Source organism: Macrosteles quadrilineatus, unplaced genomic scaffold, assembly GCF_028750875.1.
Source record: "Macrosteles quadrilineatus isolate MER2022 unplaced genomic scaffold, UCM_ALF_1.0 Scaffold_3__2_contigs__length_128488019, whole genome shotgun sequence".
Lineage (NCBI taxonomy): Eukaryota > Metazoa > Arthropoda > Insecta > Hemiptera > Cicadellidae > Macrosteles > Macrosteles quadrilineatus.
In genome coordinates, this window is record NW_026542596.1 from 9,481,664 (window position 1) to 9,496,089 (window position 14,426).

At 37.2% G+C, this 14,426-nt stretch overlaps 1 protein-coding gene across 1 annotated transcript in view; it reads left to right on the forward strand.

Annotated features, from left to right (window-relative positions):
• The window catches only part of LOC128988546 (double-strand-break repair protein rad21 homolog), a 31,551-nt gene that overhangs the window by 1,101 nt on the left and 16,024 nt on the right, over positions 1-14,426 (forward strand). Inside the window, exons 2-8 of the mRNA XM_054409931.1 lie at positions 602-808; positions 1,078-1,234; positions 1,673-1,853; positions 3,281-3,552; positions 5,095-5,315; positions 9,646-9,816; positions 12,431-12,787. Coding sequence (XP_054265906.1) covers positions 602-808; positions 1,078-1,234; positions 1,673-1,853; positions 3,281-3,552; positions 5,095-5,315; positions 9,646-9,816; positions 12,431-12,787 — 1,566 coding nt within the window. The remainder of the gene's footprint in view (positions 1-601; positions 809-1,077; positions 1,235-1,672; positions 1,854-3,280; positions 3,553-5,094; positions 5,316-9,645; positions 9,817-12,430; positions 12,788-14,426) is intronic.

A 14,426-nucleotide genomic window follows, 5' to 3' on the forward strand; every position in this document is an offset into this window, starting at 1 on the left:
TTCGGAATATTAGATTTTCCCGAAATTCAGAGTCTTTTAAACAAAATAGGCCAATTCATGCCGAGCTTTTACTATTTACGATCGGAGGGAAAATTTACGCTTTCGCTGCAATTGCGGAGTACGATTATGATTTTCCGAGATCGTGGGAGATGATGGTGTCTACACAGCCGTTTGATATTAACAATTAACATTTGATTTAACAATTTGCCGCAATCGTGAAAAACTATGAAGATGTTTCTGTGACCGCGGTAGAGGATGATGTCTATTCGACCACGAGACAGGTTTTGGATTTTTGCCACAATTACAGCTTCTGCCTTTTTAATAATGATTCTTATTACTGTGGTTTTAAATCCTTAAATTATTTCTGTAAACAGCTAGGATAGGCCTAATTGGTGATTTGGATATTTGGAATTCGGGTAATTGGAGATCTACTGTACCTCTTTATTAATACATTCATGCTGTTATTTATACAGGATATTATTTACATCTTTGGAATGACAAAACCATACAGTAAATACACGTCTTTGAGGTGATGGATAACGGAGAAATGGTGGTTGATCGAGATCCACTGTTCTACCTTTTTACATAAACATGATCAAAGAATTTAAACATATGTTTATTCTGCAGTGACGTAGACATTGAGGCCCAGTTCAGCCTGAACCAGTCTAGAGCCGAGGAAATCACAATGCGAGAAGACTATGGGAACATCGCCTTGGTCACCACAGAGGAAGGTTTCGGAGACATTGGATTTGGCACTGATCCTCCGGACTTGATGCATCATCAGGGGCTGGCCCAGGCTTTGGATCAGGTATGGTAATTAATAGGCCTAGCCCAGAGAACTTTACATAATAGTTACTGAGCTTTTTCTGTATTAGTCTGTGTTGTTGGGTCGAAACTTGAGGCCTACATCTGAAGTTTTTAGTTTTACATCATAGGCCTACCACTAAAATGTTTTATTTTTACGTATCTAGTTTTGGCAGCTGGGCCTAAGTAATTGCTTTCACCTGATTTCTCATAACCTTAACTATCAGCCTACTTAAGTGAAAGGCTTTATCTAAACCAGCTATTTTGTTCCAGTCCAACCTCCTCTTCAGTGATGGTGTCGAAGGATTGGATAAAGAGAAAGAACCTCAGCCATCAACATCGAACAGCCTGATGGCCCGATCAGCTCTTGACATTGAAGCTCCTATAAGGGATGACGGTTTTGGTGGAAATTTGGGTCAGGATATCATAGGTTAGTCAAAAATGTTATTCTGGTATAGGATTCATATTTTTTTCCAAGTTCTAAAGAAAACAGATATTTTGTTGTCTTGGGGTTCCCAGGTTCAAATACGGCCAATCACCAATGGGTTTTAATTAAGTGATAATTCTGCAACCTTCTATGCCTAGTCTGGAGTAATGTGTCAAAAAATTGGACTAGAGATTACGGCCTAGGATGTAACGGTGTGAGATAACAAGGGGTGGCAAGTGCACCATTTGTTTGCAAAATTAATTTATAATTTTCATGTTTTTCAGTTTAGCTAAGAAAGAAGTTGGTTTTTCCGACTGAAATCAGTAATTTACATAAGGACAACAAAAGTTAAACAATAATAAAACATCTTAACACCTATAAACATTTGGTTACAAATTTGATTTTACTAGTTTTCATAGTTACTTTGTGTGTTGTTTGTAGCTGGGGGCTTGTTTGAAGGAGGGTTGTTTGACGATGCCCCAATGGGAGACGTTCCACCCGTGGAGTCTAACTCCGTGATTCGGCAGTCGGGGGTTGATGGAGGCTTGGACGGAGTTCCCCCGCCTGACAGTGATGACGACGACGATCACTTTGGGGGACCTCCTAGCATCGGCGGTCACAGGTATTGATTTATTATCCAATATCTGCTGTAACTAGGGCTCTCAAAGTGTTCTTGGCTTGATCATTTGCAGATAATTTTACCATAAGTTAAAAGTTAATTAATATTTTAATGTAGGCCGAACACCTTGTTCACTATAATGTAAGAATTATGGAATAAAAAATTGTACAGTGCATTTACACAGTCTCTAAACATTCTTGCCATTTGATTAAGGAAATCAAAATATATAATATAAAGATTATAAAGTTCAAACATACCTTGGCCATCTTCAGTGTCTAAGGATAGTCCAAGGATTTAGTTTTCTATAATATGACTAATGATCAACTCCAACATCAAATTTAACAGAGTCTATGTTTGGTGATGAAAATAGTTCTCTGTCGGATGTTATAGACTTAAATTGATGTAGAGGTTTATAATGGGTTATATAATATTACACAAGACTAGCTCCTTATTATTCATCAATCTTTACTATCGTCTCAACTAAAATTCTTTCTTTCTGCAGTTTTATAACAATATACAAATTCAAATTCTTAATTTTGTTTGCATATATATATATATATATTAGTGATGGCCAAATCCAGGAATTTTGAATCTCGAATCCGAATCCTAAAAAATTGAATCTCGAATCTTTGAATCTCGAGTCCCAAAAATAATTACAAATAGGCTTATGGTAATTTAAAAAGCAAGAATGGAATAGGAACCATTTAGAAATAAATGCTACACTAACCATAAACGACTACTCTTTGCAATGAAAGTTACGTAATTACTTTTGACACACAGCAAAATAATAGAAGACTATTCGGTTACATCTTTTAACCTATTAAAATAAATCAAACCGTCGGTCGGTTTACTTTATTTGGATGGCAAATATTCATTATTGGTTATTTATGGTTTTTGTAGGTACACTTGTTAATTTTAAATTTGTTAATCAATAGTATACTCTGTTCATAAAATGGCAATGTCACAGTACTGTTTATTATGACTTCAACAACCTCTATGGTTAGTATGCAATGTCACAGTATGCCTTATAATTCTATTTATTTATATATTATAATCTAAAATTAAATATTATAATTTTCTTTTTGGTTTTTTTTTTAATCTTGTTAATTGAATTTTGAATCTAAATCTTTTCTTAGTTTTCGGATTCGACACATCCCTAATATATACCTTGAATAAAACATTCGTAACTCGCACTTATATTGCATTCCTTTCCAAAACCACTGTAATTTTCCAAACTAAGTAGCAATTTATAGTGAATTTCTGTTATTGTTATTCAGTTGACTGTTAGTCCCAAGTCTTGGGGACACGAAATAAAGGGTTTTCTGTTATTATATATCAATCCTAATATCTCTTTTCTTATTCTTATTTTCTTACTTCCACATGACTTCTGTAAAATGTATTTTAAATCTAAGTTAGCCATCTTTTTCCAGCTCTGATGAAGGTTCTCGCGCCGTGTCTCCGATGCGAGACATTGCTGTGCCCATGGTGCCACCCTCACCCGCTCGCTCATACGTATCTCATGTGTCGCATATATCTCACATCTCACACATGTCACACCGACCCACCCCGGCACCCACACCCGTGCCCTCAGAGCACCCAGACGATGACAAACCCCCCACACCACCTGCAGACCAGACCACTCTGGTGCAAAATGACGAAGAGAGCTTTGCGCTGGCTCCAGTCGATGCATCTGCTTTCAAAGGTAACACTTGAGGTGACATATTATTATGTGAAAGAGCTTAGTATTTTAGCAGTTAGAATATGGCTTCCAATTTTGTTTAAAATGAATGATGTTTGGAAATGTTAATAACAAATTTGACTAATTTTGAAGAGTTATGGTTAAGAGTTGTACTGATTGACTCGTATAAAAGTACATAAAAAAAGATGTTTTAAGGATAGCAGGCTTGGGAAAGAGTCCTTTAGGGCGCAAGAAATGCTTAACTTTACACTAAGTATATAGAAAAATTAGAATATTTTATGGTTACTAAGAATTCTCAAGAAAGAAAGGCTTTCTCAAACCTTTCTTGGTTAAAACTATTAACAATTCTATTTTTTTTTAATATTCTAATTTTTGTGCGCTTAGTGTAAATTTGTGCGTTTCTTTTACCAGGGATGCACTTTTAAAGATTAGCCTGCTGTCCTCTCAAAACACTTTAACTTAGTTCTCTATCATATGTTCTCTATGTTCTCTATCACTATGTTCTCTATGTTATAGTAGAACCTTTCTTTCGAAATGAAGGTGGGAGATTGTTTTGGGTAACCAAAATTTCGGTTAAAGAGGAAGGCTGTTCCTCAGACTTAAAGTAATGAGAATATGGCAATGAAGCAACTAAAGTGTTTGTTACGATTTATTTAACACTTTTTGATGAAAACATTTTAACATAAACATTATAGATAGTCATCCATGAAGGTTTTGTAAAATGTCTATGGTTTACTGTGTTCTCTTGTGACTCACAATTTTAGCGAATTTCCCTACAGGGAAGTAGCTATTACCGTAGGTGGCATGGTAAGACCTAGGCCCGGGACCAATTTACTTTTTCATTTTGATGTCCCCAGGAGTAATGTTTGGAGTCCATAAGGTACACACATAGTTCCTCTTTTATAGAATATATACATGTATGTGTCCGTGAACACAATAACTTGAGTAATATTTGTCCGATTTTGATGAAATTTGGTTTGAAGGTGTAAAGCGGGATAAACTAGGATGAGTTTACAAACCATCATGATCGGACCATGGGAACGGGGTTTTATAGGGTAAAAATTGGTTTTTCTAATTTTTAACCCTCTAAACAAAAATTTCCCAATTTCTCTCCAGACCTTTTTAAAGAGCTTAAAAACAAATAATTTAGTAGGCCTATATCAAAGTGTTTTTGTACAATTAATTGGTTACGGAGAAAATAAAAAAAATATTTATTTTAAAATTCCCATGTTAGTTGTAGTTTGCTTGTTTATTAATATATTTTGATCAAACTTGGTAAATTTATTTATTTTATACTCAGTTATTAATATTTTACTAAAAAACACACTTTTTTTACCCTCCCTGTAGCAGCAAGCCTAGTTACTCATAAAGCCTAGTAACACCTAATGTTAATTAAATATATTGAATTGAAAATCAATTCAGGCAAAATGGAAATTCGCTTAGTCGGCAGGTTTGCTGCGGCGGGGGTATTTAATTTTGTTATCATACTTGAAAGTTGACAAATGTAAGTTAACTTTCTTCATCTTGTTCAATCCTAATTTACAGGATTCACCAAGACAAAGCGCAAGCGTAAGCTGATTGTGGATGAAGTGAAGAATATCTCAGGAGAGGAGATGAAAGCTCAGTTGAGCGACACTAGTGACATTGTGACTACACTCGACCTTGCGCCACCCACCAAACGACTCATGCACTGGAAGGAGACAGGGGGAGTGGAGAAACTGTTTGCCCTTCCTGGCCGCAATATTCCAGCTCGAGCGCTGTTCAAGGTTAGCTCACAATCACTGTAATAGTCTTATCTAGAGATGGGCCGATTCCGATTCTTGATTCCTTGATACCTTCGATACCAGTGGTATCGAAGTATCGCCGATACTTTGCTTTATTGTACTCGATACCGATTCTGAAAAGTAAGGTTAATTATGGTACAAAACTCGATTGTCGTTGAAGGTTGTAAAGAGTAACACTTAGTTTATTTGGAATACTCTGAAGTCAGCTAATTAATTAATTCCAAGTTCAATAGCTCACATTCGTAATACTAGTTATGTAATCGAAAGCCTTTGCATTTCACAACGAATTACTATACAACTAACAACAACTAGTAGAACACTAGTTGAATGATAGAGGCTTATCACTTGCCGCCAATTTGTCAGATCCAGGACAATGTTGCCAGATTGGCCACATGGTACAATCATTGAATATATAAATATAATACAAAGTTTGTATAGTAAATGGTACTAGTATAAATCACGTTTTTAGCGAATTTCCCATATAGGGAATAAGCTATTACCGTAGGTCTCATGGTAACACCTAGACCCGGGGCCGATTTACTTTTTCGTTTTGAGGACCCCAGAGGCCAAAAACACCATCCGCTCAAATTCATATATTGATGTGTTTAACTGATGTACTGACTTAAGACCATTTGTGTATGTGAGATCACCTGTTATTTTGCATTTGTTTTGTTTGTATTAGTTTTTCTGTTTATCATTAAAGTATGAGTTTGATTCGACTGAACTAAATTGACTTATTATTTGAATAATGTAACATTGGCGAATATATATATATATTAAGTATGATCGTGATTAGGGCTACTACTATATTAATAATCAAAAACATTAGTACCCTTTTAAATTCTGTCAGATGGAGCTGAAGAACCAGAGCGTTACAAGTCTGTTGTTGTGATTGGCACTGTGTGTGTAGTTAACTACACATCAATATACTAAATTATTTTATTCCAAGCTGTACAAAATAGTCCAGAAAGAAATTGCAAAGTTTAATGTTTTTATGGTAAAAAATGGGTAACACTCATTTTTACCCCATTAAACCCGCCACAAACCCCCATTCTCATAGTCCGATCATGCTGTTTTGTGAACTCATTTGAATAAACTCAGGTCTACACTTGTACCAAATTTCATTAAAATCTGATAGTTTTTACACGAGTTATCCCACTAACGGACACATATATACTAGTACATATGAATTTGAACAGATTCAACAAGGGGACTTCAAAACGATAAAGTAAATCCCTCCTGAGTCCAGGACGGATTTACTTTATCCGACTTATTTACTTTATAGTACGACCTGTACTATAATATAGCTTATTCCCTATATCAAACATTTGGTAAAAAAGTGCAGGGCAAAAATAAACATTTAGTTTAGGCTATATATGTGAGATGTAGCAATCGTTACAACTATAAAATGACAATACATAAAAATAAATTTTCTAATATGAAGTTGTAAATTTGTTCTCGGTTAATTTATATTATTAATTTAATTTAAATTTGTTCTAATTGCGAGAACTAGCACGATACTCTTTGCTCCAGTCAAACAGAGCTGGAATAGTGCAGAGATCACAGCGGGGTGGTCACGTGACCCGCTAGTGACTCTTCAAGCGCTACAATTTATCAAACTGTTTAAACCCTCCAGCAGCTACAGGTACCAGCTTATGGGAGTGTTTCTAGCCGTTGGAGAATCAGTCACACGATGCTGGTCACTAAGCATCGTGTGACAGGAGCTATTAGGGGTAGGCATGAATAGTAGCTTTGACTATTAATACAACTAGTCATTTCATCCCCATGTTACATTTGTAGCCAGTTTTTTAAACATGATCGTCGTAGTTGATGTGAGCCACCGACAGGTTGCGCTGATCTAAATGACTGATTTCTGTCAAATACACAATATTTTTTACCAATTCAAACTAATGGAACGACTTATTGTGAGCTATAGCAACTGTTATGACCCATAAACGCGGCTAGCAACAAACAATACGGTAGAAAATAGAGTTTTAGTCACTAGCACATTCTGTGACTGACTCACACAACTACGTGCTTTTTTAACAAAAAGTTGGCTTTAGCTAGTCGATATAGATGGGACGTCTATATCGTCAGTATCCAATAGTCAATGATAGTAGTGAATGAACTCACTAAAATCAGATTTGAACTAGCTTTGCTTGGCTGCGGTGAAAGCTAAATGGAGACATAAATTTACACATAAATACAAATAAAAAAATCCTTTATTCAAACAGTACATTTGTATACATGAATTGCGTCAAGTCAGTAATGAAACATAACTATACATTTGGCATATTTACAGCACTAATTAATTAAGAGCTGTAATCTATATGTACACACTTTCTCCCCTACAACTACTTATGGTGCAACCATTACAGCTATTGATTTGAAATACTAATAGCTAATTGAAAAAGTCCCTAATCTTGTAGCAGCATTTATCTGACATTAATTTGAATAAACTGGTTTAAAATCTTTTAAGAGTAACATGACATAACGTTGGTATAAACTCTTTGTTGGCTTACAAAAAATAAACTAGTTTTCCCAAGAAGAAAAACTGAGTCGGTAATAATACATATTAGGGATGGACGGGATTGAATTTTTAGTTCGGGACGGGACGGGACGAGATTTTTATTTCCTTCCCAATTTTCGGGACGGGACGGGATTTTTTTCTGTGCATAAAAAGAAAGTCTTGAGTATTGCAGTTACCAAAAAAGGCATACAAAATCAATCTTTACCGTATCTTTACCGTTTGTGGCACTGATCTATAAAAACCAAAAAATGGGTAACAATTTACAGGTACCTGTAGAAACTTGTGACTCGCGGTCGAAATGACTCGCGGTCACGGTGCTATCGTCAAAATGACGGCGGTCACGGGGTGATTGTCGGTATGACTCACAGTCATGGTGCGATCGTCGGTATGACTCACGGCGCGATCGTCGGTATGACTCCGCGGTCACGTCGTGATCGTCGGTATGACTCGCGGTCACAGCGTATTCGTCGGTATGACTCGCGGTCACGGCGTATTCGTCGGTATGACTCGCGGTCGCGGCGCAATCGTCAGTATGACTCGCGGTCACGGCGCGATCGTCGGTATGACTCGTGGTCACAGCGCGATCGTCAGTATGACTCCGCGGTTGCGGCGTGATCGTCGGTATGACTCACAGTCATGGCGCGATCGTCAGTATGACTTCGCGGTTGTGGCGTGATTGTCAGTATGACTCGCGGTCACGGCATGATCGTCGGTATGACTCGCGATCACGGCGCGATTGTCGGTATGACTCACGGTCAAGGTGTGATCGTCGGTATGACTCACAGTCATGGCGCGATCGTCGGTATGACTCACGGTCACGGCGCGATCGTCGGTATGACTCCGCGGACACGTCGTGATCGTCGGTATGACTCGTGGTCACGGCGCGATCGTCGGTATGACTCGCGGTCACGGCGTGATCGTCGGTATGACTCGCGGTCACGGCGCGATCGTCAGTATGACTCCGCGGTTGCGGCGTGATTGTCGGTATGACTCGCGGTCACGGCATGATCGTCGGTATGACTCACGGTCATGGCGTGATCGTCGGTATGACTCCGCGGTCACGTCGTGGTCGTTGGTATGACTCACGGTCACGGCGCAATCGTCGTTATGACTCCGCGGTCACAGCACGATCGTCGGTCCAATAATTGCGGTCACGGCGCGATCGTCGTTATGACTCCGCAGTCATGGCGTGATCGTCGTTATGACTCCGCGGTCACGGCGCGATCGTCGGTCCAATAATTGCGGTCACGGTGCGATCGTCGTTATGACTCCGCGGTCACGGTGCAATCGTAGAAACGACTTCGTCTCCTGCGTTCGTGGACCTATCGTTCGCAATAGCGGCGTCATCGGCACTCGGGAAGCGGCAAAATCGCCGGCGATCGGACCAAATCCCGTCCCGAAAAATTCCCGAATCAAATGTAATCCCGTCCCGATAATCGGGAATATTTTTTTCCCGAAAAATTCCCGAAATTTTGGGACCCGTCCATCCCTAATACATATTCATCTTTCTACTAATTAGACTAGATACAAAATATCACAAGCTAAGGTCTACAGTACCCCTAACTTAAAATAAAAACTATTGGTTAACTTAAGAAAATCATTGACTACTACTATTCCTTCAAGAACAAGCACTTCTTAATATCTTCTCTTACGAATTGTGCTCAATAATCATAATTTCTTGTGTTAACTTCACTGCTGAAGTAAAGTAGAAATTATAGCAAAATAGCTAAATTAAAATTCTTCTAAACCAATCTAAAGAAACATGTTTTTTTTTTTTTCTAGAACTACCAACGGCACTTGACGAGCCGAGCTGTGCCCAACGAGGACTATGGAGGAGCTGAGGGAGAGAATCAGATGCCTCTGGAACACATTCCAGGACAGGATGAGGCCCAGGACCAACCACAGGAGAAAGGAAGAAGAGGCCGCAAGAGGAAACAACTCGAGCCAGAAGAGGTAAAGTACTCCAGTTTAACAAATTATATATATTGTAAGTAGTAATGGGTCAATTCCAGAAATTTTTTTATTCTGATTCTGATCCCGATTCTTTGAAATCGCTTTTCAATTCTCGATTCTGATTTCATTGTTCCTATGAGGTAAAAACTGTTAAAAGGGGTAAAACCGTTTTTGTTTTTTTTTTTACCAAATGTCTTTGTGTCCTTCAATAAAGTTTTTTAGGGTAACCGAGTGTTTTTTTAAGTTTGTCAAGTAATGAACAAATTAATATTTGCAGCAACAAATAACTCTTACTAGCCAATTTAAGTCGAAACTAGAGATGTAAGTTATCGTTGTTTCCCAGCAACGGCAATTTTTTTCACCCGCCATTAACAGGTTACCGCATCCTGTTATTTCAGAAACGTTGCTGAGAATTCGTTGTCCAAGGTCCATTGTCAAAAACCTTTGCGTCCCAGCAATGGTTTTTTATTTTGTTTTGGACGTTATTAAACATAGTCTTGTTTGTTATTTCATAGTGTTGTAAGGTTTCAAATGTAGTTAAAGTATGAAGAATCTGTAAATAAATTAGGTATTTGCTTAACTTAATCTTTTTAATAGGTATTTTAGCCATTGCAACGGAAATTAATAAAATATAATTATTATTGTAATATCTAACATCCTAATGGTTGAAAACCCCTAGTCTAAGTAAAAATAATGACAATAATTTAATATACAATGTGTAAATTAAGTCTTTAAACAAAACTGTATTTTTAAAACCAAAATTGATAGAAATATTCTGTTTGTAGCTTTGATTCATAAGTAAGGTTCCGCAATTGTTTACACCAAACCCCCCTAACAGGGTAGGGGGTGACTTATTTTTTCAAATAGCAACCCCTATTGAGTGACCCCTCATTTTGAAGAGCTTGTTAAAATAAACACAATCACGCAAACCCAATGTGAATATCTCACCCCTAGCCAAAATGGCAGCTATTCCAAAATGGGTGCTTTTTCACATGAATCAAATTTTGGAATACCCACCATTTAGGCTAAGGATGAAATATCTTCCTCGGGTTTGCGTCATTGTATTTCTTTTGACAAACCCTTAAAAATTAGGGGTCACTCAATAGGGGTTGTTATTTAAAAGAATAAATCACCCCCACCCCCTACCCTGTTAAAGGGGTTGAAAAATATTGTTGATGTAAACAATTGCGTAACTTATGTTAAAAAACAATTCAACAAACAGAATATTTCTATTTATTTCGGTTTTAAAAATACAGATTTGTTTCCATATTTGTGAAATTGGTGCTTTTTCACAAACAGTAAATACAATTTTGGAATACCTGCCATTTTGGCTAGGTGTGAGATATCAAACTAGGGATTTCGTCATTGTGTTTCTTTTAAAAATCCTTCAAAATGAGGGGTAACTCAATAGGGGTTGCTATTTGAAAAAAATAAGTCGCCCCTTACCCTGTTAGGGGGGTTAAAAAATATGTTTAATGTAAAAAAATTACAAAACCTTTGTTAACAATAAACGCCACAAACAGAATATTTCTAAATTTACACACTGTATGTAAATGTATAGATATCATTATCATTATACACTTATTTTCAAGTCTTATTATTAATTACCAGCAATTGCTGGCAAATATACTGTATAGACTATAGAATGTTGTTTATCAAGATATTGCTTAAGATTTGACACGGTCAACTTATAACTAAATAATTGACCACACATGTCACAACGAGCATGTTTCTTTCATCATTCACTACGCTAAAATAACTCCATAAATAACTATTTTGACTTTTTTGCACAACTAATTTTTAAGAAAAGTAATTACAGTAATATAAACGACAGTAAATAATAGTAGGCCTAAATAAAGACTTCACCACACGTAAATACTAAAAATTAATATAACTTTTGAAGTCAAAAGAATCAGTGATCTACTATCTTAATCGAGAATCAGCAGGGAACTAATGTGAAAATGTATAAATTAGTGATGGTCGGATCCGGGTATCGGACTACCGGATCCGCCGGATCCGAGCTAGAACCAGCACCCGATCGGATCCAAAAAATTCCGGATCTTGGGCAAAATCCTGTTTTGATGGATCCGATTTTTTCCTGATTTTTTACTAACACAAAGCTGTCTGTATCCATGTACAAGACCGATTTCTCCCCGATTTTTTTACTAACACAAAGCTGTCTGTATCCCTGTACAAGACCAATTTTTTTCCGATTTTTTTTTATTAACACAAAGCTGTAGCGCAAATATTAATATCAAAAAATTTATATTGCAAGGCAATGTCTCGGTGTTTGTATCTTGATGCAAAGAATTTATTTGGCAAGGCCATGTCTCAGTGTTTGTATCTTGATGCAAATAACTTATATGGCAAGCCCATGTCTCAGTGTTTGTCTCTTGATGCAAATAACTTTTTTCTATCTCAGATTTGAAAATCACATTTAGAAAAACAATCTCCAACCAAACCTCTAATTAGCATTGTAAATTCAATTTGTTGTTAACATTTATTGTTAATAGGACTATGAATGCAGTTTCTTGTGTTTTCTAACTTATATTAACTTACTACCAGTACATTCCTTGCAAAGTTGTATGACAATGAACAATTAACTATGTTTCAGGTGGTTGAACCGCCTCAGTCCGTACAACAGCAGCTGCCTGATCACCACGAGGAGTTGGCTCCTGCTTACCCTCCCTCCACTCCTGCACCTGAACCCCACACCCCTGCCCCTCCGCACGTAAGTCCTCCCATGTCAGTTCCACCCATGGACCATGGACCTCTATCAGTCATGACTAATGGTCCGATGTCCGTCGGTCCGCCCAGCCTCATGAGTCCCTCCGGTCCTATGTCAGTAGGACCCTCGGGACCCATGAGTGTGGCACCTATGTCTGTTGAACCTCCGATGTCTGTCGCTCCCCCCACTCCTGCCCCTCAAACTCCCTTCCCATTGGACACCAGTATTCCACATCTGGAACAGGTGAGTCAGGGAGTTAAGTGGACGTGGATGTGGCACTAGTGGTCCTCACATAGTGTAACCATCAACATCTGCATGCCAAAGTAGACATCTCTATGGGGCAGAGTAATTTGTTAATGATTTTTGGAACCGGACAGAGGGATACAGCCAACTGTAAATGTTGGCCTATAGTATAATATTAGTGAACAAAATTTTGTACTTATCCGGAGGCCACTTATTTTAGAAGGATTTATTTTACCCGAGACCAAAAATAACTACATAATTGGAAAGAACATACTTTAATTGACTTACGTTTGGGTTGGAATTAAGTGGTAAATAAACTTTTATATAAACATGTATTAAATATTATTTTGTAATACACTCTGAAACATTGTAAGCGGCATTTCATACTAACTGGTTATATTTTCATAGCTTTCAACGTCAATAAGCTCCACTTTTCAGCAACACACACACACACATTGGCAACATTTCGCCAAAACTGCTTTGGCGAAATGTTGCACGTTTTAACGCTGGCGGCAATACGCGGAGTTGGACCAGGGTGGGGATGGGGACAATGCCACATCGAAGGCTGCGGACTTATACTAGAGACGGCTATGGCTGCGGTCAACGACCTGACCTTGGCCTACTTGGAGGAGATTTTGCGTGCAAAAGTATGACTCATCTGGTATCGTTCGATTCATAACAAAACAATGAAAGTCTTACAAACATATTTACGATAACCCAACCTAACATAACCACTGCAGCGCACTGTATAAGGGTGGCCTCCGGATAATACCAAAATACAAAAAGTTTTAGTAACTACTTTTTCGGTGTTTTTAATACTAACCAGTTAAACATAATAAAGTATGTTATCCTAAAGTTTTCTTGATAGTAGATTTTGTAGTAAAGAAGATTATAAATTTTACGGGTCTTAAACTTAATCCTATTTGTTTTCAAAATGTCAGGTTTTATTTTTTTATGGCACATCAGAACTAAGTTAAGTTGTGGGTGTCCAGCCAACGTAGAAACCGGAAATGGAAATTGTACGTAAATTTTGATGATGTTTGAATAATTGAATAAAAATCTGCCTGAAATTACCGATTTCCCTTGTTTTGCGTAGTTCAAAATCACGATTGCAGGAAACTATCACTAATAAGGGACATTACCGCGATCGCAATGAAGGTTTTGACAATGTTTTGACAACAGGTTTATGAATGCTGCGTTCACTATTTTTCATTTTCCAGAATTAACTATCAATTATTATTATTTGCAAGTTACAAAATAAGAAACTACTTGACATTATGTTATTCAATGATCCATGTATTATCAAAAATTAATAATTCATTACTAATTTTGATAATAAAAAGCATTCATTACAGCACGCACCACATATTGATATATTTATATAATCATTAAAGTAACTGTTACTTTATACAAAATAAAATAGGTAGGTACAAAATTGTGTGGCCAGTCAAACTTTATAAACAAACATTTTATTCTATAAAATATAGATGGTAAATAGGGGGGGTTGGTTTAAAGGAAATAAAATACAAAACAGATTAATTAATTATTTTGATAAACATTAGAAAGGTTATGGGATTGATTGAACTAAAATAACCGCAGGGAACTTATAAGTAGAAAAGTCGTCAACCACAATCTGTTT